The sequence below is a fragment of the Armigeres subalbatus genome, chromosome 1 (genome assembly GCF_024139115.2).
Source record: "Armigeres subalbatus isolate Guangzhou_Male chromosome 1, GZ_Asu_2, whole genome shotgun sequence".
NCBI classification, from domain to species: Eukaryota; Metazoa; Arthropoda; class Insecta; order Diptera; family Culicidae; genus Armigeres; species Armigeres subalbatus.
In genome coordinates, this window is record NC_085139.1 from 62,583,248 (window position 1) to 62,609,268 (window position 26,021).

Genomic DNA, 26,021 nt, shown 5'->3' on the forward strand with positions numbered 1-26,021 from the left:
CCAATCCAACCAATCCAAACCAACCAAACCAATCCAAACCAACCAACCAAACCAATCCAAACCAATCCAAACCAATCCAAACCAATCCAACCAATCCAACCAATCCAAACCAACCAACCAAACCAAACCAATCCAAACCAATCCAAACCAATCCAAACCCCATCCAAACCAATCCAACCAAACCGAAACCAATCCAAACCAACCAATCCAAACGCAATCCAAACGCAATCCAAACGCAATCCAAACGCAATCCAAACGCAATCCAAACGCAATCCAAACGCAATCCAAACGCAATCCAAACGCAATCCAAACGCAATCCAAACGCAATCCAAACGCAATCCAAACCAATCCAAACCAATCCAACCAATCCAAACCAATCCAACCAATCCAAACCAACCAAACCAATCCAAACCAATCCAAACCAACCTGAACCAACCAAACCAACCAATCCAAACCAACCAAACCAATCCAAACCAATCGAACCAACCAATCCAAACCAATCCAAACCAATTCAAACCAATCCAAACCAATCCAAACCAACCAAACCAACCAAACCAATCCAAACCAAACCAAACCAATCCAAACCAATCCAATCCAAATCCAAATCCAATCCAATCCAAATCCAATCCAAATCCGATCCAAATCCAATCCAAATCCAATCCAAATCCAATCCAAATCCAATCCAAATCCAATCCAAATCCAATAATCCAATTTAAATCCAATCCAAATCCAATTCAACTCCAATCCAAATCCAATCCAAATCCAATCCAAATCTAATCCAAATCCAATCCAAAATCCAATCCAAATCCAAATCCAATCCAAATCCAATTCAAATCCAATCCAAATCCAATCCAAATCCAATCCAAATCTAATCCAAATGCTATACAAATTCAATCCAGATCCAAATCCAAGTTCAAATCCAAATCCAATCCAAATTCAATCAAATCAAATCCAACTCCAATCCAAATTCAATCTTATAAATATTCATTTTGACTTTTCTATCTGTCGCGCCATTTCAATCCAATCCTAACGCATTCTCAAATTTATTTTTTAAAGCTGAACAATTCCCTAAAGCATCAGCTTCCATTATTTGCTGGGAATGCTATCCAAATCCAGCCCAATTGTTGATCAACCGATTATCCGAATGAATAATATTTATTGTCAATTTATTCTTGCATGTCATAAAGGTCACTATAAGCTTTTACATTGTGCCTATTAGACGCCAGCATTGTCAGATGGAACATTATCGGATAGAATATGCTATAACCAATATTTAACCATCCATCTGGTGATCGAAGTAAATCTGTGCATGACAAATTGCTTCCAAATATCAACTTCTGTTGAGTTGTCGCTGTGACGACATAAAAGTTCGAGGAAATCGGGCCAGCAAATGTAATAATTCAATATTTATTCGGAGCAAAATTCATCTGGAAGCAGAACCGGTGTAGCATTGTTTGAGTAGGTTTTATTGTTATTGGCGACTTAACATAGTGTGAAGAAAAGAAGAATCAGAAACGAAAAAATTGCACAAAAAACCAGCTATACTAAGGAATTGTTGGAATTTTTTTCAAAAGAAATTTAATTGAAAACGGTTTGGAGGATAGTAATACGTTGTTGGACGTTTGTACAACAGTACAGTATAATAGGTAAATATGATCTTCTGTTACTTCTTCGTGCACCATTAAATCGCCAATCATTATTTTCATCAGGAAAGTGATGCTATTTGTCCGTTGTGACGCGATACTCTCTGTTTGCTTGTTTGTTTTACAAATCTTCATGGGCTGCTGCTGGGTTCTATAGACCATTAGTGAACCACTCAGTTCTATTCCTGATAAAAGCTGATCAAACTGGTGCTCAACTTCAAAACAGACAATACCTAATTAACAGCTAAACAAACATAAAAAAGCGTATCAAAAGAGTATTGTAACATCGGTCATTCTGAAAAACAAAAATAAAACTTGAATCATCTGTTTCGAGTTTCGGCGGGCTATAACATGGAAATACCAACTGTTGAACTGGAATGCTAATAACGATAAAACAACTAAGGCCAGCGACATAATTTCGACACCTTTTTTGTGTTTCCCTTTCTAAACATAATTTATTGTTCGTGCAGGGGCAATGGTAGCGGACCGAGTCAATGTTAGCGCCACGAACGGTTTGGGCGTCGAAATATGGAAGAGCCGCCATGCATCGATCAAAACCTGTCGCTTTGTGCTTCAGGTGTGCCGAGCCGATTCGATGGGCTACCTACATAACTGGATGCTACTACGTGCGTATGGTCTTGTTCTTCGAAGCGGCGAAATCGCTTAATCGTTTTGTTTCTCGTGCGGGTGGGGACAAACCTTTTTGATAATTGATCTGAATTCCACAACCATAACAACCTTCGGAGCATTCAGATCGTCAGTCACCTCGGCACATCTTGATTTTGAAGGGATCATCGTGATAAGGAGCGATCGGGGTGTGTAAGATACGTTGAAATATGGATACCTACACTTAGATCAAAAAAGCTCGCTATGAAAAACGACAGCAAAACAAATGTCCTTTCTTGTGTTTGAAGTTTTTGTTATTGCCCAAAAAATTGTCTAGCAGACTAGAAATTTGAATATATCGACATAGGAAGAGTGAGTTCTGATCAAAACTGACGGATACCCAAATAGGAAGGTTATTGAGATGTGGTAAACAAAAATGTATATAGATTAAATCAAATTTGATATCATACAACGTATGACAAAGTAGGCATCGGTTGAATATTTTTTCTCCGGTGAGGGAATCTGACGGTAAAGATTCTTTACTAAAGAATATTCGCACGTGTTCAGAGCTTACTGCGATTCCTTCAATATTTGCCATACACACACCAGACTTGTGCAGCTTAAGCTACCAGTATACGTACTGTTTATCATAATGACAAATATTTGCCAGCTCAGCCGGATAAACTAGCCGAATTACCAGATGTCCGGATAAACTTGACAAATATTTGTCATTATGACAAACAGTGGACTGCGGGCATTGAACCTTAACTTTAAATTCTTTAAAAACAATTAGGGTCATTTGCCAATTATTGTATACTCGCCGTGACTAATTATTGCACAGTTTATTTCAATTTTTATAATCAGCTAGATCAGCTAGAATGTGACTTCTCAGTGCTTTCATAGAAATGTATGAAAAATAATTCCCTAAGGAATATCCACAGTCAATGATTCAAATAAAACTAAATAACAACAGTATTTATTTCAGTTCCTTTCAAACAAAACAAATTCATTCAAATTCATCATCATTTTTACATATTTTCTTCAGTCCTGTAAACTTTCTATTAATCCTTCACGTTTTCATCGCTTGGCGCAACGCGCTTCCGATTTTTCTTCGGTCGTTTTGGTTTCAGAGCTTTGGTGTTACCCTGAGCCACTTTCTTCGATTCCTTGAGGCGTTGTTGCTCCAATTCACGTTCTTTCTTTTTCTCTTCCCTTAGCTTCATACGATCCTGTTTCTGTTGCTCTCTCAACTCTTTCTTCAAAATTCGTTCTTTCTGCTTCAATTCTTTTTCAAGATTAAGCCGATCTCTCTCCTGTTGTTTTTCTCGAAATTCCTTCATTCGCTCCGCTGAAGTAAGAACAAAGTGTCGCTTGTTTGAGTAGTTTCGTTTAGCATTTTTGCGTTTCGGCGTTGGAGGCAGCTTGAAGAATGCCGAAATACTGGTCCTACGCTCCGGTTTCCCATTGTTAGTTATGTCTTTCAGGACTCCCTCTTCTGGGGTTTCTGATGGTTGCTCCGTGATAGGCGTACTTGTAGGATTCACAATCATGACATGCTGGATGATGGGAACAACATCATAAGATACCATAGATGCTTCAAATGAACTCCAGTCATTTACGGTTTCTACCGTAGCGTCCGCTGTCGGAGACCTTTTCTTTACAGTACCATTCGACTCAAAAGTCAACGGTTCCATAACTGTCTCGTCATTCGCGAACTCCATCGTGGCCTCATGGATAGTAGAAGATAATGGCACGATTGGTTCCAATTGAACTGCAGCTTCGATATCATCGCCACAGTCCTCATAAATTGAAGCGTTCATGCCGGATTCATTGGCACTATTGATTCTTCCATCTTCGTCATAGTCCATGAGAATCGACTTATAGATGTGCAGAAGTGCCTTCTCAGAATCTTCCAGGGTATTCTCTCCAGCTTGACCAATGAACGATTTGACTCTTGTGGTATTAAACATCCTTAAACATCCTTCGATGTTACTCATTTTGATAGGTACAGTTTCATCGGACGGTGAAGAGTCAGTGACGACGTCATCTCCTTGATTGCTTCTAGCTAGGCACCGAGAATAGTCTACAGCATCGGCGTCACAAGGATATAACCCACACTTTTGAAAACCAGATCGTACGATGGGTTGTGAAACTCCTTGATTAATTGCTTCTTTCAACACTCCTCCGAAATCCAGGATTGTGAGCATTCTGCCGTCATTTTGCATCAACGCACTTATTCCAGCTATTTTTCAACGGCTTAAAAATAGCAACGTCGGCTGGCTGCATAATATGAGTAGCATTTGGATATAACGCGATGAGAATGATACCAAGCTCGGCGCAAGCTTCCGCTGCTTCGAATCCGGTATGAGATGAATGGCCATCAACGAAATAGATCACGGGAAACGGTACATTGCGACGTACCAGGGAAGGATGCAATTTATTTTGAATGTGACCTACAAAGTTGTCACCGTCCATCCATCCTCTTTCCGATTTGCCGATGCCCCAATCAGGATCAAAGCTCAGACAAAGTTGCGGAGAAAGCCGTTTATATGGCAATATGACATCCGGGGCATACATGTGTCCATCCGCATCAAATGTGAACAGCACTGTAACATTTTTCTTGGCGTCAGCTTGTTGGACCAAATAAACGTTGCGATTGCCCTTTGAGGCAACAACAGATTTTGTACCCGGATCCAGAAGAAACATCGTTTCATCGCCGTTCAAAATACGCCGTGGATCTGTGAGCACGTCTTCCAAATTGTTGTCCCTCAAATACTGCCGGATTTTTTCAAACCAAGAGCGTATATCTGATTCAGCAACGGTGGCAGCAGCCATGGTGACGTTTTCCGGCTTACGAATAGATAGTTACTTGTGGCGGCCTATAAACAGCTGCAGCCATTTGAGCCCTGAAATAAACACATTGAATACCTAGTTATTCACTATCAATATTAACATCTTAATAAACAGATTGGCCTGTTGTTTTTAAATGGATTTTTGCGGGGATTCTTTTCGAGGAACGCTTTTACTCTAGAAATTAGAGCGTGTTTCGTGATAGGGAATCCACGGCGCTCCATGCCTTGGATCCGCTTCACCACATTTAGTTCTTCTTGCAGCGTTAGAATTGTATTTGGGCCTCTGCGGAACTTCTTTGTCCATTTAGATCCGAGGCGAAACTTTATCGTCGATTTTGGAACACCGTAGCACCTGGATGCCTGACCTAGAGTCATTCCTTTTGATCTTACAGCAGTAACGCTATTTTGCATTGCCTCTTGCGTGTATTTTTTCCGGATCTTGGATGGCAAAGCAACTGGCGCGGTGAGGCTAGAAACCGACGGTAAGGAGCTCTGAAATAGATGTTTTTCTCTCGAACATTGCTTAGGATAGTATGAAACGCATTTACTTTACCTGTGTATCCATGGTTCAACCCGGAATTCCGTAGGATCAGCAGAAAACTTTCATCCGCTGCCACACACCAATGATAAACAAAGCACTCTACCGCTGCTGGTGGAACTGTCAAATATTTTTGCACGGTGAGAAAATAAGGTTATGGTGTGTGCAATAAAATAGGATCGATGAATTTTATTTGGTCCAATTATTGAACAGTTTACTAAAATAAGTGGTTTTTTTTAATGAAAAGTCACTATTTATGTTACCAAATCGTGAGAACTTACTTTGTTTGTTGGATTTCAATCAAAATATACCGTTAAAAAGGTACACATGGTGAAATAAACCTCATTTCGTGATACAAAATTCTTAGCTTTTTGACTTAAGAAACCCATTCGTATTCACCGGTGCCGTAATAAATATTTTCTTTGGCATTTAAAAATTCGAAAAAGTGCCCTGATTTTGAAATAAATTAACGTATCTGAAACAGAAAGCCTCAATATTTTAGGAAAAAATGCTGCCTTTCATTAATGTTTTCTAAATCTGTGTAAATAAAGCAATGTATACACGGTGTGCAATAATTGGGCGGTGTGCAATAATTGGCAACTGACACTATAGAACACTTTTGCCAAAAAGTAATAATTTCGCAATCAAATTTGATATTTCCAATGGGGAATGAACACTGGCGGAGTTAAGCTGAGGCACGATGGGGCACGTAACGCACCACATTGTCTACTGCCCTGAAATTTAATTATATACGCCAAAATTGTCCTGAGAAAAATAACGGACCTTCCGCCATTTTTTATAATTACTAGCGAAATTAAGCTGGGGCACGATGGGGCACGTGATCCATCAAATCGATTAGTTTTGAGAATAACAATTGATTTTCGTAGAATTTTGATTAATCCTGGAAAACTGCCAAAGTTATTTTTGAAAGATTTTTAGAAGAAATTCTAGGAATTTCTTTGCAAAATCCAATCGAATTCCATTGCCAAATCTATCCGAAAATCTTCCAGTGCGGCAGCTGTCACTTTTGAATACACGGCAGCATATGGAACGGCACGCAATGATGCGGAACGGCAGATGCAGAATGTACTAAAACCGCATATTGTTTGAAAATTTTCAAAAAATGCGGCAGCGGTATTGCGGAAAGATTTGTTTACTTTTAGCATGAAAAGATTTTATTCAAATTTGTATTAATTTCAATATCAGAGAACTGCACTGTCGCTAACCACAAGTCAGACTCATCTGGATATGGCGTCCAAATACAGATAAGTCTGACTTGCGGTTAGTGGCAGGCTGCAGAGAAAGCAAAAAGAAAACTTGATTAAACTAGGTTGTTGAAAATGAAATAAATTATTTATGGAAATCAAGAAAACCTCGAAGAAACAATAATGATTACATTAATCATAAAACGTTCGTTTTACTTCCCAAGTAACCATAAGTAAGGGTATGCGATAACACACTTTTTCCTAACGAAACGAAACGAAACGAAATTTAAAATGTCTATATTGATTCGGATCGAAACGAAACGAAATATAGATTTACATTCGAGAATTCGAAACGATACGAAATCAAGGTTCATTTATTTCGAAATTTTTCGAAACGAAACGAAATTTTGATTTTTTTTTTCCGCGGAATTTTTATTAAAATGGTTTTACGCAATTCTGATTTCACTTTTTCGAAGTCAAATAACTATTTTTAGAGTTATAATAACAGAAGAGGCAGTCCGTGATAAATCGCCGCATTCTCGCCGCATATAACATTGGCGATAAGGCAATAATACCCTAGCATTTGTGCCGCTTTCAAAGAAATTCATCGTGGAGCGTGTGCTCCTGAATCTGATCATTTTTTTATTGGCAAGTACATAAAAATATAGAAATTGTGGGATTTTTCATATGGGGATTGAAATTTCGTTTAAAACCTTAGCTCACTTAAGGTTATGTACATAATTATGCTGAAGCATACTTCATATTTAGAGGTGTGTGCCGCCGCGGCCGACAGTTTTTGGCACACCGCCTCCGCCAACATTTTTGCATCAGCGCGCCACCGTTTAAAATTTGTCACACCGGTGGTCTAAAATTTTCCACTCCGATTCTAAATTGAAGAAATCCGCAGAGTTTTCCGTGGAAAATCCGAAGATTCAATGAAATACCAATGATATCCTTAAAAATTCCATACAATTTTTCGTTGAATTTTCGGAAATTCCACCATGAAAAGTAAGATAAACTTCGAATGTAAATTTCAAAGGATTTCTTGTTGAAATCCAAAAAATTATCGTTGAAATAGATTTTTTGAACGGAGAAGAGTCGTTTGGCAGGAAGCCATTTTGTCAAATGCTTTGCAAGAATGCCCAACAAACATTGGAGGAGAATAAAGGCTCCCCCAAACCTAAGCGATTTCATCGCTGCGACGGTGACAACTAGCGATTCTATCGTTGGGTCGCTGCAGCCAATATTCTGTTTATCCTTTCATACCAACGGCGATAGAATCGTTGTCGCCAAGCGATAGAATCGCTGTCGCCAAGCGATAGAATCGCGTCACGACTGTCGCGTCGCGTGTGTTTGGGGGAACCTTAAAACGCTTATGTGACTGTTATTGTTCAAAGATGGTCTGGTAGCCTAGAAATTCGCACGAGAAATTCGACATAGAGAGAGAGAGAGAAACTTGAACAAAAACTGACCAGAACACATCGCGATAGGGAGCGCTCCTTAGCCTAGCGGTAAGGCGCGCGGCTACAAAGTAAGACCATGCTGAGGGTGGCTGGGTTTGATTCCCGGTGGAAATTGTTTTGATTTCCCTGGGCATAAAAGTATCATCGTGTTAGCCTAATGATATACAAATGCAAAAATGGTACCTTGGCTTAGAAACCTCGCAGTTAATAACTATGGCTGCGAGGCGTCAATGCCCAGTGGGGGATGTGATGCCAATAAGAAGAAGAAGACATCGAGATATGTAGGTTATCGAAATGTAGAAGGCCCGAATGTATGTAGATTGGAGTGAGAAAACTATCGACATAGGGAGAGATATCTACATATAGAACATCGAGATGTAGAGAGTCGATTTTATAGCTAAAATTCAAGCTCTATCTGGCAAAAGAGGGAATGTCGCAAGAGAGAATTCTTTCCATCAACTACCCCTCTTTTAAATGAAAGTAACAAGCAGAAGATTTATTTGCGGTTTATAACCTCAGAATGCAAGTTCTCATTGTTTTCTAGTTTTCGGAGGTAATAAACTTCAAAAAATCCCCTGCTTGTCACTTTTATTCAAAAGAGGGGAAATCGGTGAAGAGAATCCTCTCTTGTGACATTCGCCCTTATTCCAGCTAGAGCTTGAGTGGTTTGTTGTTAAGTCCGAAAGTTGGTTGGCCTAATATACTACATTTGGCTGAACATCTAGTAACAGTTCCTTAGGCTGAAAAAACAGATGACCGAATAGCTCAATTGGCCGAAAGGGTCATTTGGCCGAAATAAGCATTCGACCGAAAGTGTCGCTCGACTGAATTGGCCATTTGGCAGAAAATGCTGCTTGGCTGAAATGTTTGTTTTGCAGAAAGGACATTTTCGGGCCAAAGGATTTTTTTCTTTTTTCCAAACGACCATTTTCACCAAATAACGTTTTCGGCCAAATGATCTAGTCGATCAAATGTCTTTTCCGGACAAACTACCATTTCGGCAAAATGACATTTCAGCTAAAAAAAACTGTTGGATATTTTTGACCATATTACCGTACAGTAAGCATCATTTTTGATCAATTGACCTTTTCTGTCAAACATCCATTTCGGCATAACGACATTTTCGGCCTTATCATCTATTCAGCCAAACGACCATATCAGCCAAATGACGTATTGGGGAAGAGTGCTTTGTCCAAATGAAATTTCTGGCCAAACTGGTTTTCGTTGTATAACCGTTTTGCCCAAACGTTCATTTCGAACAAATAACAATTCTGCTGGATGATTTTTGACTTAACGTATTATTCGGCTTAATGGCTTTCGCCAAATGATTTTCGGTCAAACGACCCTTCTTCTTTTTAATAATTTTGTTTTGAATTTTTCCGACGAATTTCTTCAATACAACAATTTCCTGTAGAAATCCAAAGAAATTCCTTCAAAAATCCGATTTTTTTCGTTGAAATACCAAACAGTTTCCCGTAAAAAAAAATTAAAAAAATCACGTTGGAGCTCTGAATAATTTTGGTTTAGATTCCATAAAATTCACCTCGGAAATTTCGAAGAATTTTCCAAAAAAAAAAATGAAAATAATCCTGTGTAAATTCCAATGATATTCTTATGAAAATTATGTTAAATTCGCTGTTGAAATCTAATTTTGTTTTGTTGATGTCCACATTTTTAACAATCTCCAGCGGAAAATCTGAAGAATTTCTGTGTATATTTTGAAGAATACTCAACAGAAACTTTCCGTGGATTTTCCGAACATTTTCCTGTAGCAACTCAAACAATTTTCCTTGGAAATTTCAAAGTGCTTCCTTGGAAATTCCGAAGAATTATCAAAACTTCAAAGTTGTTTCCATGGAAAGTCCGAAAATAATTTTCAAATTATATTTTGGAGAAGCTCAGAGAATTTTCGAAAGAAATTCATCAGATTTTTCCGACGAAATGCAAAAGATTCTCCCGTTGAAGTCTTAAAAACATCCTGTAAAAATGCAGAAAAAAAACTTAAAAAAAAACAAACGTTAAAAATCTCCACGCCGATTCACGCCGCCGCCGCTGACCAAAATTCTGACAAACGCCGCCGCCGACGATTTTCGGACCGGCGCACACCTCTATTCATATTGTCTTGTCAGCCTGGTTTTATAGTATCGTGGTCGAAATTAGGAAATTAATGCTTAGATTTATTTTTTTATTTAGTGGGATACTCAGTTATGTATCCACATCTGCTAAACGTATACGCAGATAGAGAATTTATATTACTCATATTACATATTGTGCAAATAGTTAAAAAAATATCACATAATTTGAATTTGAATCTTGGAAACACTGAAGACGTTTTATAGAAGAAAACTACATACGTATTTGTCTACTAAGAATGGGGTTATGTAGTAAGCGTTAATAGAAAAATGTGTGTAACCTAAAGTTTTGAAAACAATTTTACGATATAGTTCAGCGGCGCAGCCAAAATTTTTGATAATATAAAGTATGGTTTAAGTTTAAATTTGTTTCGAAATTCCGCGGAATTCCGTTAAATTTCGTTTGAAGCTAGTTTTTTCTAGCGAAATTTTTGTAATTTTTCGAAACGAAACGAAATCAAGAAATCAGATTTCGCCATGCTCAAATTCCGCGAAATTCCGCGGAATTTCGTTTCGAACCACCTGAAACGAAATTTTTCGAAATACCGCATATGCTTAACCATAAGCATTAGTTTTAGGCCTCAAATCAGCATTTAAGATGCTTCGAAGCATCATAACAGCCCTGCAAATGTTTTGAAGCCTTCATTTTGCAATATATCTGCATCGTTAATGCTACAAGAGCAAATTTTTGTTAACATTAAGCATTATAATGCTGCTTTAATTCAGCTCTTTAACTGCAATTAATGCTACCCGTTTAATGCCTATCAGCTTTGAGTCCACATATGTATAATGCTACTATAGTGCCGGAAAAGGCGAATTAGCATGCTACTATAATGCAAAAATGAAGGCTCAATAACTGCATTAGCGATGCCAATATAAGGTTGTGAAAGAAACTTCAGATCATTTTCGCCTTCTTCGGGCGAATTTTTCGCGCCATTTAAAGAGCTTTTGCTGCCAGCTGATCAGCTGCCATGATAAACAACTGACAAACGATTCGAATTAAAGAAATTTAAATAAAACAAAAGAATATTTTTATCCACCATTATTTGGTGGTATTTCAAGTAGTTAATTTTATTTATAAGTTATTTATAGTATAGGATATTGTTTTTACATATTTTTCTTTGTTGGTTAAATAATGTCCTTATATGGGTCTCGAACCTGGAAGCATGACAGAGCGATCCCAAAATTGTCCTCCCTTGCTCTTTCGGCCGCGGATGCTATTAACATTATGCTGCCGAAAGGCTTATTTAAACTTTCTATATTAATTGGTTCTTCTATATTAATAAGGTAATATCGGTGGTGACGCATTCATCCGAGAAAGTTCCAACCACTACATATGTACTAAAATCCACGTGGTTGTTACGTCAAAATATTCGGTGGGATTATAAGCACTGCTATTTATGCGTATATAATGCCAATGTGATGCTAATTTAATGTTACCAAAATTTTGCTCCTGTAGCATTAACGATGCAGATATAATGCAAAATGAAGGTTTCAAAACATTTGCAGGGCTGTTATGATGCTTCGAAGCTTCATAAATGCTGATTTGAGGCCAAAAACTAATGCTTACGGTTACTTGGGTCATCTGATTTTTAATGAAAAATTCCTATTAAATTCCAAACAAAATAGGTAGTAGGAGAATTCCTCTCAAATATTAAGAGAAAACCACCTGAAACTACGAAGGAAATTCCTCTGAATGGAAATGAAAATCCAAAATTACAAAAATTAATTTCCAAAAAATTAATTTGTAATAAATTAGGTAGTTCCACTAGGAATTCCCACTTCCTTCGGGAACTCCTCCAGGAATTCCTTTAAAAGATCCTACAGGAACCTTGGAAAATTCTTCGAGCAATTCTATCTAAAGTTCCTCTAGGGATTCCTTTGCAACTTCCTCCAGAGATTCCTTCGAAAAATAGTCCAGAAATTCCTTCAGAAGTTCCCCAGATTGCTCCGATGGTTGCTCCAGAAATTCCTTCGGAATTTCCATAAGGGATTCCTTTGAAAATTCTTCCAGGAAATCCTTTGAAAGATCCTCCAGGAATTCCTCCGGAAGTTCCTCCAGGAACTTCTTCGGTAGTAGGAAGTCCCGGAAATTCCTTCAAGAATTCGTTCGGAAGTTCCTTCAATAATTCTTTCGGAAGCTCCTCCAGAAATTCCCTCGGAAGTTCCTCCAGAAATTCCTCCGGAAGTTCTTTCAGGAATTCCTTCGGAAGTTCTTCCAGGAAGTTCCTCCAGGAATTCCTTCGGAAGTTCCTCCAGGAATTCCTTCGGAAGTTCCTCCAGGAATTCCTTCGGAAGTTCCTCCAGGAATTCCTTCGGAAGTTCCTCCAGGAATTCCTTCGGAAGTTCCTACAGGAATTCCTTCGGAAGTTCCTCCAGGAATTCCTTCGGAAGTTCCTCCAGGAATTCCTTCGGAAGTTCCTCCAGGAATTCCTTCGGAAGTTCCTCCAGGAATTCCTTCGGAAGTTCCTCCAGGAATTCCTTCGGAAGTTCCTCCAGGAATTCCTTCGGAAGTTCCTCCAGGAATTCCTTCGAAAGCTCCTCCAGGAATGCCTCCGGAAGTTCCTCCAAGAATTCCTTCGAAAGTTCCTCCAGGAATTCCTTCCGAAGTACCTCAAGGGATTTCTTCGGAAGTTCCTCCGGATTTTCCTCCAGGAATTCCTCCGGAAGTTCCTCCAGGAATTCCTCCGGAAGTTCCTCCAGGAATTCCTCCGGAAGTTCCTCCAGGAATTCCTCCGGAAGTTCCTCCAGGAATTCCTCCGGAAGTTCCTCCAGGAATTCCTCCGGAAGTTCCTCCAGGAATTCCTCCGGAAGTTCCTCCAGGAATTCCTCCGGAAGTTCCTCCAGGAATTCCTCCGGAAGTTCCTCCAGGAATTCCTCCGGAAGTTCCTCCAGGAATTCCTCCGGAAGTTCCTCCAGGAATTCCTCCGAAGTTCCTCCAGGAATTCCTCCGGAAGTTCCTCCAGGAATTCCTCCGGAAGTTCCTCCAGGAATTCCTCCGAAGTTCCTCCAGGAATTCCTCCGGAAGTTCCTCCAGGAATTCCTCCGGAAGTTCCTCCAGGAATTCCTCCGGAAGTTCCTCCAGGAATTCCTCGGAAGTTCCTCCAGGAATTCCTCCGGAAGTTCCTCCAGGAATTCCTCCGGAAGTTCCTCCAGGAATTCCTCCGGAAGTTCCTCCAGGAATTCCTCCGGAAGTTCCTCCAGGAATTCCTCCGAAGTTCCTCCAGGAATTCCTTCGGAAGTTCCTTCGGGAATTCCTTCAAAGTTTCTCCAGGAATTCCTCCGGAAGTTCCTCCAGGAATTCCTCCGGAAGTTCCTCCAGGAATTCCTCCGGAAGTTCCTCCAGGAATTCCTCCAGAAGTTCCTCCAGGAATTCCTCCGGAAGTTCCTCCAGGAATTCCTCCGGAAGTTCCTCCAGGAATTCCTCCGGAAGTTCCTCCAGGAATTCCTCCGGAAGTTCCTCCAGGAATTCCTCCGGAAGTTCCTCCAGGAATTCCTCCGGAAGTTCCTCCAGGAATTCCTCCGGAAGTTCCTCCAGGAATTCCTCCGGAAGTTCCTCCAGGAATTCCTCCGGAAGTTCCTCCAGGAATTCCTCCGGAAGTTCCTCCAGGAATTCCTCCGGAAGTTCCTCCAGGAATTCCTTCGGAAGTTCCTCCAGAAGTTCCTCCAGGAATTCCTCCGGAAGTTCCTCCAGGAATTCCTTCGGAAGTTCCTCCAGGAATTCCTTCGGAAGTTCCTCCAGGAATTCCTTCGGAAGTTCCTCCAAAAATTCCTTCAGCAGTTCCTCCAGGAATTCCTTCCGGAGTTCCTCCAGGAATTCCTTCGGCAGTTCCTCTAGGAATTCCCCCGGAAGTTCTTCCAGTAATTCCTTCGGAAGTTCCTCCAGGAACTCCCCCAGAAGTTAATCCAGGAATTTCCCCGGAAGTTCCTCCAGAAATTCTCCCGAAAGTTCCTCCAGAAATTCATGCGGAAGTTCCTCCAGGATAACTTCCGGGGAACTCCTGGAGCAACTTCCGGGGAAACTCCTGGAGGAACTCTCGGAAAAATTCCTGTAGGAATTACCGGAAGAATTCTTGTAGGTATTTCCGAAAAAAATACTGGAGGAACTTCCGAAAGAATCTTGAAGAACTTTCGGTGGAATTTCTTGAGGAGCTTACGGAGGAACTCTTGGAAGAACTTTAGAAGGAACTCTTGGGGAAACTTACGAAGGAACTTCCTAAGGAATTTTTGCAGGAACTTTCGAAGGAATCTAGAGGAACTTCTGGGGGAACTCTTGGAGGAAGTTTCGAAGGAATTTCTGGAGGAACTTCCGAAGGAATCTTGAGGAAGAACTCCTGGAAGAATTTGTGGAGAAGCATTCGGAGGAATTCCTGAAGCAACACCATTAGGAATTTCTTGAGAATATCTTTCACGAAATTCCAGAGGAACTTCCGGAGGATCTTTTGGAGGAACTTTCGGAGGAACTCTTGGGAGAAATTACGAAGAAACTTCTGGAGGATTTTTTGCAGGAACTTCCGGAGGAATTCCTGAAGGAACTTGCGGAGGAACTTCTGGAGGAACTTCCGGAGAAACTCCTGGAGGAACTTTCGAAGGAACTCCTGGAGGAATTTTCGGAAGAATTTCTGTAGGAATTTCCGGAGGAACTCTTGGAGGAATTTCCGAAGGAATTTCAGAAGGAATTACTGGAGGAACTTTCGAAACAATCTTAAAGAACATCCTGTGGAATTCATGGAGGAATTCGTGGAGGATCTTTCGGAGGAATTCCTGGTGGAACTCTATGAGGAATTTCTTGAGGAACTTCCGGAGAAACTCTTGGAGGAACTTCCAGAGGAACTCTTGGGGTAACTTACGGAGGAATTCTTGGAGCAACTTCTGAAGGAATTTTTGCAGGAGCTTCTGAAGTAATTCCTGAAGGAACTTCTTAAGGAATTCCTGGTGGATTTTCTGAAGGAATTACTGAAGAAACTTCCAAAGGAATCTAGGAGACCTTATGGAGGAATTTCTGGAAGAAATTCCGCAAGAATTCATGGAACAAATTCTGGAGCCACTCCTAAAAAAAACTTTCGAAAAAAGCGCTGGAGGAACCCCGAAGGAATTTGTGAAGGTGCTTTCGAACGAATTGCTGGAGAAACTTCCAAATGAATTCCTGGAGGAACTTTCTGTAGAATATGTGGAGGACCTTCCGGAGCATTTAATTAGTGTTTTTTATCGCAATTAAGTACAACAAAATGGAGCTTCCTGTGAACTTTTTGGAGGATTTTCCGGTGGAATTCCTAGACATACCTTCTGGGGAATTCCTGAAGGGACTTCCGAAGAAATTCCTGCAGCTCTCTCCGGATGAACATTTCTGAAGGAACTTTCGAAGGAATTTGTGGTGGATCTTCTGGAGAAATTGGTGTTGGAGTTTCCTTATCGGAATTATGTACAACACTACTGAGCCTCCCAAAGAATTCCTGCAGGAACTTCCGGTGGCTCAAGACATCAAAAAAGAGTATTCCAACTGTTCTGATCGATGTTCTGATATATTTAAAGCAGTCACTGAATCAACTTCCTTTAAAAAAATAAGAATATCTTTAAAACTTGAAACGTCATATGAAACCTGTCCGGCAAATCTGCATGCATTGCGTTTTGCAACTGCGGCAATGATGCGGAATTTGTTAGTACAAACCGTCGACGAACCGCTTTCCGTTGCCGTTCCGTTGCCGCACTCCATTCCGTTTCCCCCTTAATTCATCCAGAAATTCCTTCATTCCTTATTTTAGTAAAGCCATACAAAATTCATGCAGGAATTATTCCGGGAGTTTTGTTGGTAATTTTTTTCCTAAAATTGATTAAAGAATGAAATAGGCAATCCTGAAGGAATTTGTGGAAGAATATATAACGAAAATATTGACAGTATTTCCAGATGATGTTTTCGAGAAGCTCTTGAAGTAGGAGAAAAGACGGCTTTGGCAGGTTTTGTTCTATTATTGTCAGGGGGGTTTTTGTTGACAATATTTTATGAAATTCGGCCACAATATTCTTTGATATGCAAAGAATGTTTAGGCCAAATTTGAGCATAATCAGTAATAAAAAAACCCCCTGACAATAATAGAACAAAACCTGCCAAAGCCGTCATTCCCCTTTAATTTCTGAATGATTCATAATAGGTTTTATAAATGAATTTTTGAAATAATTACCGAGAGAATTTCTGAAGGTATTCCTAAATGAAGTTTTGAAAGAAATCATGGATGAAATTCTGAATACATTCCTAACTGAAATTTCAAATGAATTCCAAGAGTTTTTTCCTAGAGTAGAAAACGTTATTTGACAAAAGCCTGAAACTCTGTTGACCATCCGACTAACAAGCCCGTTACCTTGAATTGATACACAATGATAAAAGTAATATGAATTAGGTAAACTAACACCCCGTTTCGCACTTCTTCTATTTTCCCCGCAGGAGTGCACCAAATTCAACATCTCCCACTACTTCGCGTCCTGCCGGGTAACGCAGTCGTACGACGCTGGAGCGGCCGTGTACTTCTACTTCGGGTTCAACCATTCCAACTTTTCCGACCCGGTTCACGTGTACGAGACCATCGAGAGCCATGCGCGCGACGAAATCCTCGCCTCCGGTGGATCGGTTTCGCACCATCACGGCGTGGGGAAGATCCGGGCCCGGTGGTACCCGCAAACGGTCTCGGAAGTGGGCGTCAATCTGTACCGAGCCACCAAGAACGAACTGGACCCGAAGAATATTTTCGCCGTGGGAAATTTTTTGCCGGAGCTGCAGACCGACCTGTACGGTGACACGGACTATAGTCAAAAGTCGACGGATAATCTGATTTCCAAGCTGTAGAATTTGCAATAGGTTAACTTATTTTAAGTTTATTTCATTAGAAGAGGAGTTTATAAGTTGCGTTTTGGTGTGATTGAGGACATTCCAGTTATCGTACTATCTATGTGTAGCTAGTTTATGTTACCCAGTGACTCAGTGTGCTCAAAACAATAAAGTTATTGTTTGCAGGAGGACATAATGTTTGATTCAGTATGCAATATCACAGGGAAAAATGAAAAGATCAATTAGGTAAATGACTTTTTTCATATATATCGGTGGAAAGCTTAGCCAAAACGCTTACAAACAATCTTTTTCCAAATCTTTTCCCCTTAAAGCGACCACTAATTAATTTCCATGATAAATATTCATATCAATTTCCACACAGTAGGGCTCATTTTGAAAACTTGCAACTCATCGTTATTTTATTTCCGGTCATGAATTGCCTTAGCCCGTTGAACGTTACTCGTTTTCGTGGGCGATAGTGTTCATTAAATTCAAGATGCCACAGTAGTGAGATAAAGAAATCCGATTGATCGATATAGTCATCGATTCTGATCTTGTGAACAGACCATGAAATTGAATGCGACCTTTAGCTGGACCTTGACGTTAATTGGATCGGCATGATTGAAATTAAGAAAACGTCGGATGATTTCAAGCCATGGTACAGCAATCCGAAGGAAACATGATCAGTGGGTAGAAATGATCACTAATGGATCGAACAAGTAATAATGTAATAATTAAATATCATTGGCAACACTTAATTTTGTCAACTATGACCATTGAATGGCAATGGAACTTAACAACAGTACCAACGCTTTTCAATCATTTGAGTATATAGTGGTCGAAACGATTTTTCATGAAAAGTTTGTGTTTCGTTCCATTTATTCATAAGATTGGAGCTAGCTCAAATTTACAATGAAGTTCAGTTTATGTGCTAACTTTCAAGTTTCAACTAAAATCTATGACATTTGAAAAACAATCTGGCTTAGTGCCTTGATGCAATTTGTTTGAATTTCACGGGATTCTTCTTCCTGGCTTTTAATTTAGTAGTTCAGACATTTTCTATTCTAAACATTTATCCAGTATCAGATCAATTTCACCTCTAAAGTGATTTCAAATCATTGGATGTAAAATTAAAGTGTTTTGCTTTCCGGTACAGGACAAGACTGGCTGTAAAAGTTCAAAACACGCTTTCGGAGCGCATCATGCTTAAAAAAAATAAAGAAGAAGAAGAAGAAGAAAGCCGTTTGGTGGCATAATTTCGTTTAGATCTTCAATATATGAATATTTAAATCGATAAATGTGCTCAACCACAGCATAATAGGCTAAGGTTTGAGCCATATACCCTACGTTGAACGAACTATAGCCAAACACAATCTCATCTTAATCCAAGCAACTGCATGAACGTCAAATTCCAACCTAAGGTCGCAATTAATTTCAGGGCTTGGCAGCTATATCGTTCAGTCGTTCAGTAGTAAACAGAACCCGAAATGCCGTGCTCTTTTTCTTTGTTGTATATTCATTAAATTTCATGGTCATCATCGCCCATGCAATCGACAATAAAAAAACAACATCGCTCACCCTTTTGGCAAATCAATCGATGTGATGACCAGGAAGATGAAGATTATCATAGGCGTAAACCATGAGCGCTAGATTTTTTTTTGGGTTTTTGCATCGTTATAATGCATCGAAAATGAAAACACCGCCTTTGAAATTAATAAATTTACAGAACAAATTTAGATATTGTTGTTGTTGTTGAAACTTTATTAAAGTGTTTTTCAAATTTGTATAGAGTTCATCATTGAAAATTTGGAAATTGTCAAGATTTCCAACTCCACCGAGAAGTTGTTGGGAGTCAGATGAATGTTGTGTGTATACTCGTTAACGGCTGCTTCATGTGGACTGATGATATTGTCGGCGTAGCACCAACTTAGAATTCGGAAGTCGGGACTTCCGAACCGAACTTTCTTCCGAAGTTTTATCTGTCAAAATAATTGATGCGTTGTTTAGCGCATCTTTAGGTGAATCCAGCGCACTATTTCCGAAGTTGGGAAAGTTGCCTGTTTCTGGAAAAAAATCCAACTTCGGTATAAAAAGCGTTCTAACTTTGTTCCGGATAAACAATATTCTGCCCAAGATTGTGTGAGCTGCCAAAGTGACGACCTATTTCAGCGACCTTCTCTGCAGGAGTTATCAAGCGTTTCCTTAGAGCCATTATTGTCTACTGGGATAAGGGTGGAATGGGCCGAGGCTTAGATTTTAGAATTTTGCTTAGCTTCCAGAACGGTTTTGCATAGTTTGGATCATATTCGACATATCGTAAATATTTTTTATGATTCGATTGCAGCGTGCCTCAAGCTCAGGCAGTCCAGTACGTTAAAACTGCCTGCGAGTGAAATTCCGCAATCGAATCAAATCTTTGGTAAGTGCAACGTCTCCTCGACGGAACGCAGCTGCCGATCAATTGCTTCAGGCGTTACCAGCCGCACCTCATAGTCGACGTTGGCGTCCACGCACCTTTGGAACTGGCCCCAGTCGACTCGATGATAGTTTCGCCAGGACAGCTGATGCCGATTAACCGAGGAGCCAACTTCCGCCACACCGGATAGTGATCCAAGCTGAACTCCTGATAGACGACCGGCTGCGAGATGCGGTCGTTCATGTTGGTGATGTACAAGTCGATTGTCGAATGAACGCCGGGCCGACTCAGCCGAGTGGGGGAATCCGGGCTCAGGATCTTGTAGTGGTCTTCCTCCATATCGTTGCTCCAGATATGGTGCCGTTTCGATTGCCGCGACTGTTGCCCCAGGCTTGATGTTTGGCATTCAGGTCGCTGGCAATTATGTACGATGTCCCTCCGAAAGGCGGCCGATGGCTTTGCTAAACCCATTGGCGTAGCTACTTCGAACTAAATGCTAATACTAAATAATAATGCTAAACACGAAGGATTTTACGTTCCTTTAATTCTCAACCCCAGGAAGTTGGAGTAGGAACAATGAATGCTGATTCAATGCTGTTTGAATAAATAATAGTAACAATCTATCAGAATGAACACAACATCTGAGATTTTGAGAAGGAGAAGAAAATTTAAGTAAAACACTTAACGCCTTATATGGTCTTATTATTGAGACAATATAATTTTTTTTAAAATATTCAAGATTTACAGGGACACAGAATGTTTAGGTTACTGAAAAAAATCTAGCAAATCCAATAAATCTAATCTTTAATCCATCATTAAATGAGAGAAAACTTAGAGTTCTTTCGGATGGATTTCCAAAACATAATAGATTTTTTTCTTTGTTATTTTCGAGAATCCTAGATTTTGTATGTCATGAGGGCTGACCGTCGATGAACATCATTTGTAATATTCAAGTCGTATATAGATGTGTTGAAAGAGCTGCTTGATAAGCCAACAAAGCGAAAATAGTAGCTTCTCTGTGTTTTGACTGTAAAATAGAAATTCTCTCGTTAATAAAGTTTAAAAAAAAAATAAAAAGAGAAATTTAAAAAAAGTTAGCCTCCCCTTGAATTTTTGCTTAGGTACTAAGCATGTCCGTGTAGTGTTAGTGTGAGCATTCAAGTAAGTCTCAAATGGTGTGAGTGCCTGTGTGAATGTGTACATTAAGTACAGCCTATCCTCCACAAGTAATGCTGGGAAGTTGTCCCGGGGGGAAATTAGGGTTGGAGCCCTAGAAGGGTTTAGTGGATGAGAGTCCCACACTCTGGTACACTGCAATGTGATAGCTTGACAACTACTACGCGTCGGCCGGTCGAGTCGCACGATACGGAAGTCCGGCATGTGGACGCTCACCTCCGGTTTTAGGTGCCATTCGGTGATGAACGCCATCTCCTTCTCCTGGAGGAAATCAGCCAGTTCGATATTATTGATTTTCAGCGAGCAAGCGTTTCAGTTGACCAGACCCATCCTAGCAGCCATTTTGAATCACGAACATGCCAAGAGTAAAGACACATAACATATATCTCGCGTTATTTTTGAAAACGTCGTAAGTCCAAATGAGAGACTCTCTTTCATTACGCTCTCTTTCACTAATATCTAAGCTAGTTTTGCATTTATTGCAATGTTTTCACCTCAACACGCTAGACAAAGCAATTCTCTTCAGATCTCTGTTAAAAAATCCGATGTAAATGTTAGTATGGCTTCGTAATAATCGAAAGAGAAAGTAAACAAAGAGAGCCTCTCTTTTGGACTTACGACGTTTTCAAAAATCACGCGAGATATGCATCATTGCTTGAAAAATCGATTTTGGAACACTAGCGAGCCGACTGGTGGAAGTTAAGCTTTGCTGAACAACGTGCATGAGACAGAACAGCAACGCATGCTATTCTGTCGTTTTCTTGCATCCTGGGTATACAGGCCTTCCCGTTCGTCAGTTGTTAGTACTGTTGATACACAGTGAGTTGATTTTGAAAACGGTAATTTGTTCTATGTTGTCTATCTGTTTTGTGGTAAAGACCTGGTCTAAACAGGTCTAAACAGGCAGCCGAGTGTCGAACGCGAAGATCTGCATCAGTTGCTCCGGAGTGTAGGGCAGACCAGATTTTTTGGGTGAAACAGCAGCCGACGGAACCCAGGAGGAGGGAGCGGGAGTCATTCGCTGGTGGATGGTGCCGATGGTACTGGAGCTTGATCCGACGCAGCTGCCGCTGCCAGTCGCTTGTGCGGTTGTAGCGGTGGTGGGAGGATTGGAATCGCTCGACGGGGAGCTGGGATGGCGGGAAAGTTCACCTCGTTGAAAGCAGGAACACGGTTCTTCTTGGGCAGGGTCCTGGTGGAAGCCTTCTTCCGGATTTCCAAAAACGCCGCCCGCTTAGGACAGTCCTTGGTTATAGCCCGATGTTTGTCGCCGCACTAGGCGCACTTGGGATCAGCCACCTCCATATTGTCGCACTCTTTGGTCGGATGGGCTTCGCCACACTCGGACCTCGAGGAACTACACGACGCACGGTGGAGTAGCTAGAACAAATGGCTGGCCAAAAACCCTTTCTCGTTTTTCGAACTTTTGCATAGTACTATATTTTTAGAATATTCTTCAATATTATCTCCATTATGTGTCATTGAAATTTTTACGTTTGTTCCTTATTAGTATTAATGACAACCTATCAAAAATCATGTTAATTTGATGGTTTTTAGCGTGCCGTAAGACAAAGATCAGTTACCACTGCTGACTAATCTAAACAACACATATAATGTTAGGTTTATAGTACACAAAACATCATTTATAGACTGCCCTAGGACCTCCATGAGTTGAAATGAATTATATTTAACATTAAGATATTATTTCATAAACATAAATAACATGGAGTTTTTGACATTTTTTAACAAACTTCATTATTAAAAAAGTAGAAGTACTCCCTCGTATTCCGCTACGAGATTGTACACACATGAAAATATAGGCTTTCATCTTTCCATTGCGGGTTAAAGATCATCCGCACTCGTCCGCAAACGAATTTGCGAGTAACTTCAAAATAGGTTTGTTTTCATATTTTCCCCCATTGTTTCAACAGTATATAGGCAGAAACATTCCGCAGATAACTTTTTCTGGTTTTCGAGGCGTTTGACACATAGACATGATTGAATACAACAGTAACATACTCTGTTTTTTGTTATTCATTCGTTCATTTGGCAGGCTCAAATGCTGTAGGGCGTTACGGAGCCGATTGAAAAAAAACTTTTTTATACAATTTTGTAACCTAACCCTCAAATAATAAAGTTAGTTTGGGGCATCTGCTGCTCATTTAAATCTCTACAAAACATAGCGCATGCTCTATTATCTTTCATCTCCTTCCCACTAACCAATCTTATGAAAAATCTAAATATCAATTATATTGAATTTGACGATTGCATTGACAACAGATATGTAAATCTCGATATAATTTGAATACATCATAGTTGATATTATGTAGACAAGTTGAAGCAAAGAAATAATATGGGGTAGGGGATAAAACGGACAAGTGCCACTTCAAGCTAAATAGAAACAATTCGAATAAGCAGTCTACTTGGTCTTAAGTGAAGTAACCACATGAGGCAACCTTGTACATAGGACCAAAACAGGAAATAGAAAGAAACATTTCCTCTCCAAAAATAATCGATCCTATGTTATTGTAAGATGAAGATGTTTTAAGCAAAAAGTTTATGAACGACCCATAAGGGTGCAAAAACAATAGCCAGACTTTTGTTTAATCAATTTCAAATTTTTCGATGCAACTGATGTTATGCGTGAGTAATCAGTGTTGATTGTACACACTTAATTTTTTTTACCGGGATCTCAGCAAAATGTTAAACTTTTACCGAGAATCGCACAGCCGTGCAAACAAGTTTTTTGCCGAAATTTCTGTCAAAATTGCTGATAATCAGCAAATAATTTGCCGAAAATCAGCTAACAAACGTTATTTTTGGCGGAATATCAGTTATTTATTTTGCTGGCGCACGGCTGTGCGGATTTTTGCCGAGCTGCAGAAATAAAAACTGAGTGTGTACGTTCTAGGTAGCTTTCGCTGCTAAAAATATAATAAACTTGTGAAATGGGAGCTGAAAATCTAATGTTTTGTTTTGAATCGATTAATGTTTACCTTTCTGTAATAGGCCCTTATCAAATGCTACGCGAGATTTTTTATTTTCCACGTTTCCCACGCGAATTAAGGACAAAAGTGTGTGAAAAAAAGTGTGTGTCGCTTCTGTATCAGTTTATAGTTTCATTTTTGAACATATCAAGAAAGGTCATTTCTCACTGGTAGGTGAATTTGCATCTGTAAAAATGTTCGAAAATCGATTGTTACTATGTTTTTGCATCATAAATGCAAAACCTACCAGAAAACGCCTAAATATAATTTTGGCCAGGATTTTGGTCCAGTTACCCCTTAGTGCGACGGACTGATGATGGTCCTTGTTTTCCGGCATCACTTTCACGCCCTCGCTGCAAAACCGAAAAGTTAATTTCAGTCCCTTAGTGATCAGCTGGAGAATTTTCGGGCGCAAATCCGGCGGATCGCCCTTCACAAACACGAGCGGACACTTCTCCTTCCGCTCCGATTGCACCTGCACTGCCGTGATCTGAAAAAGTGACATATGCGCCAAATTACAATATACTAGTTTTGCATTTTTCTGTTAACGAGCACGAGCAATTTTCGGAAAATGGATAAAACGTCACTTTTTGAGATTACGGCAGTGCGGCAGTTGCGATTGCTGTTTCCTTCTCTTCGGCGGTATGCCGTCATCGTCGACGAATATACGTTGCTCTACAAAAGTTGCATGGAGGGGTTACTCGCACCTCCAAGAGCAGTGCGCTTCGGCCCCTCCTGTGACCGAGCCGGCCACCGATTATTATTATTGTTTATATAAGAGGCTTTCAGCCGATGTCTGGCTCACCTCTGAAACCACCGGGTCTTCCATAACGTGTCCGGGAGAAAATAACGCCAACGCGACGAAGCGAAAACGTAAACGCAGGCTTGAGCACTTCGAAAAGCAGCTATCTTGTATTCTATAAAGTAAGCCCAATTGTCCCTGCCCTTTTGTGGTCTGTTATGGGTGTCCACCAAATATTCCAAATTCAAATATTCATTCTGGATTTCAACGGCAAGGCAAGTCACGTCCAATGTAAACAAAAATGGACTGCGAACTAAGGAATCATGCATCTTCTTGAGCCAGCGCAGGAACTTATGGTTCAAACTATTGCTTCAGTGAGTCAAGATGAGCAGTAATTTCCAATTTGAGATCTGCAACTAAATTAGTTAATCTTTTTTCAATAAAAATGCACAGCTCATCGAAAATTGTTAAATTTCCGACACTTACTTTGCGTTGTCAGTTTTTAATCTTTGATTGCAAATTGTCTCTGAACTGAATCAGACTGGTTTTCTTGCCCTATAACTTCAAGTTCAGCGAGTTTAGCTAATGTCTGAAAGGTGTGTGAGACGTTTCTGCCATTCTTCTTCATTAAGCTTGACAAGCAAAAAATGTCTATCCAAGCTTTCCAAGAAAAAAAAAATTATGCCTCAATTCAAAATCGTTAAGTATATTGCCTTTTGATAACTAACAAAACGGTAGTGTAGAAAAGAAGTTCCTCGTGATCTGCATTCATTTATTCCACAAGTAACAGTAGCCAGCTCTTTTTGCAATTGTTGCGTGTCTTACGAGTAAGAACATATCGGCGAATCATGCAACGAACACCTTTGGCATGTCGAGCAAGCTATTTTCCCTTCTCTGAAATCCTAATTTTGATCTAAGCATAGTACACCATTAGTACGAACTTCCCCAACTTTTTTCCCACGGTTTCCACCAGATTCAAAAAGGTTTTTTATTGCAGCAAGGATGTCGTAGCTTTTGGTAGTAGTTTTCGAAAAATAGTTACAGAAAATAAACTCTACTTTCAAATCTCCTGATTCTGAATAAACCTAATAAATAGTTTATTTGTACAAAACAAATTATATAATTATACCATGAAAACGTGCTCATGATAGTCAAACCACAAAAAGGGTGAATTCTTTGCAAAGGTCTCACGGCCCCCTGGTACGGTCTCGCGGCCCCCTAGGGGGTCGCGGATCACCGGTTGGGAAACACTGCTGTAGATATTTTCCACTAAGGTGGAGTCTTCAACGATACGCTGTCGTTGGCAGAAAGTGAACTTTTCTGGCAAGATTATTTGGTTTTGTTTCTATGAGTCATTGGAAAAATGTCGAAATCGATGTTGCCGATTAATTTCCTTAAAAGTGCAAAAGTTAGTAGTTTGGCGACTAGGTACAGAAAGTTG

The 26,021-nt window shown here is 40.0% G+C and overlaps 1 protein-coding gene across 1 annotated transcript in view; it reads left to right on the plus strand.

Moving 5' to 3' along the window:
- LOC134226191 (alkyldihydroxyacetonephosphate synthase) overlaps nt 1-17,455 on the plus strand; it is a 69,506-nt gene extending 52,051 nt beyond the window's left edge. Inside the window, exon 5 of the mRNA XM_062706805.1 lies at nt 16,879-17,455. Within this exon, the coding sequence (XP_062562789.1) occupies nt 16,879-17,277 (399 nt within the window). The 3' untranslated portion in view covers nt 17,278-17,455. The remainder of the gene's footprint in view (nt 1-16,878) is intronic.
- Nucleotides 17,456-26,021: the final 8,566 nt, after the last annotated feature.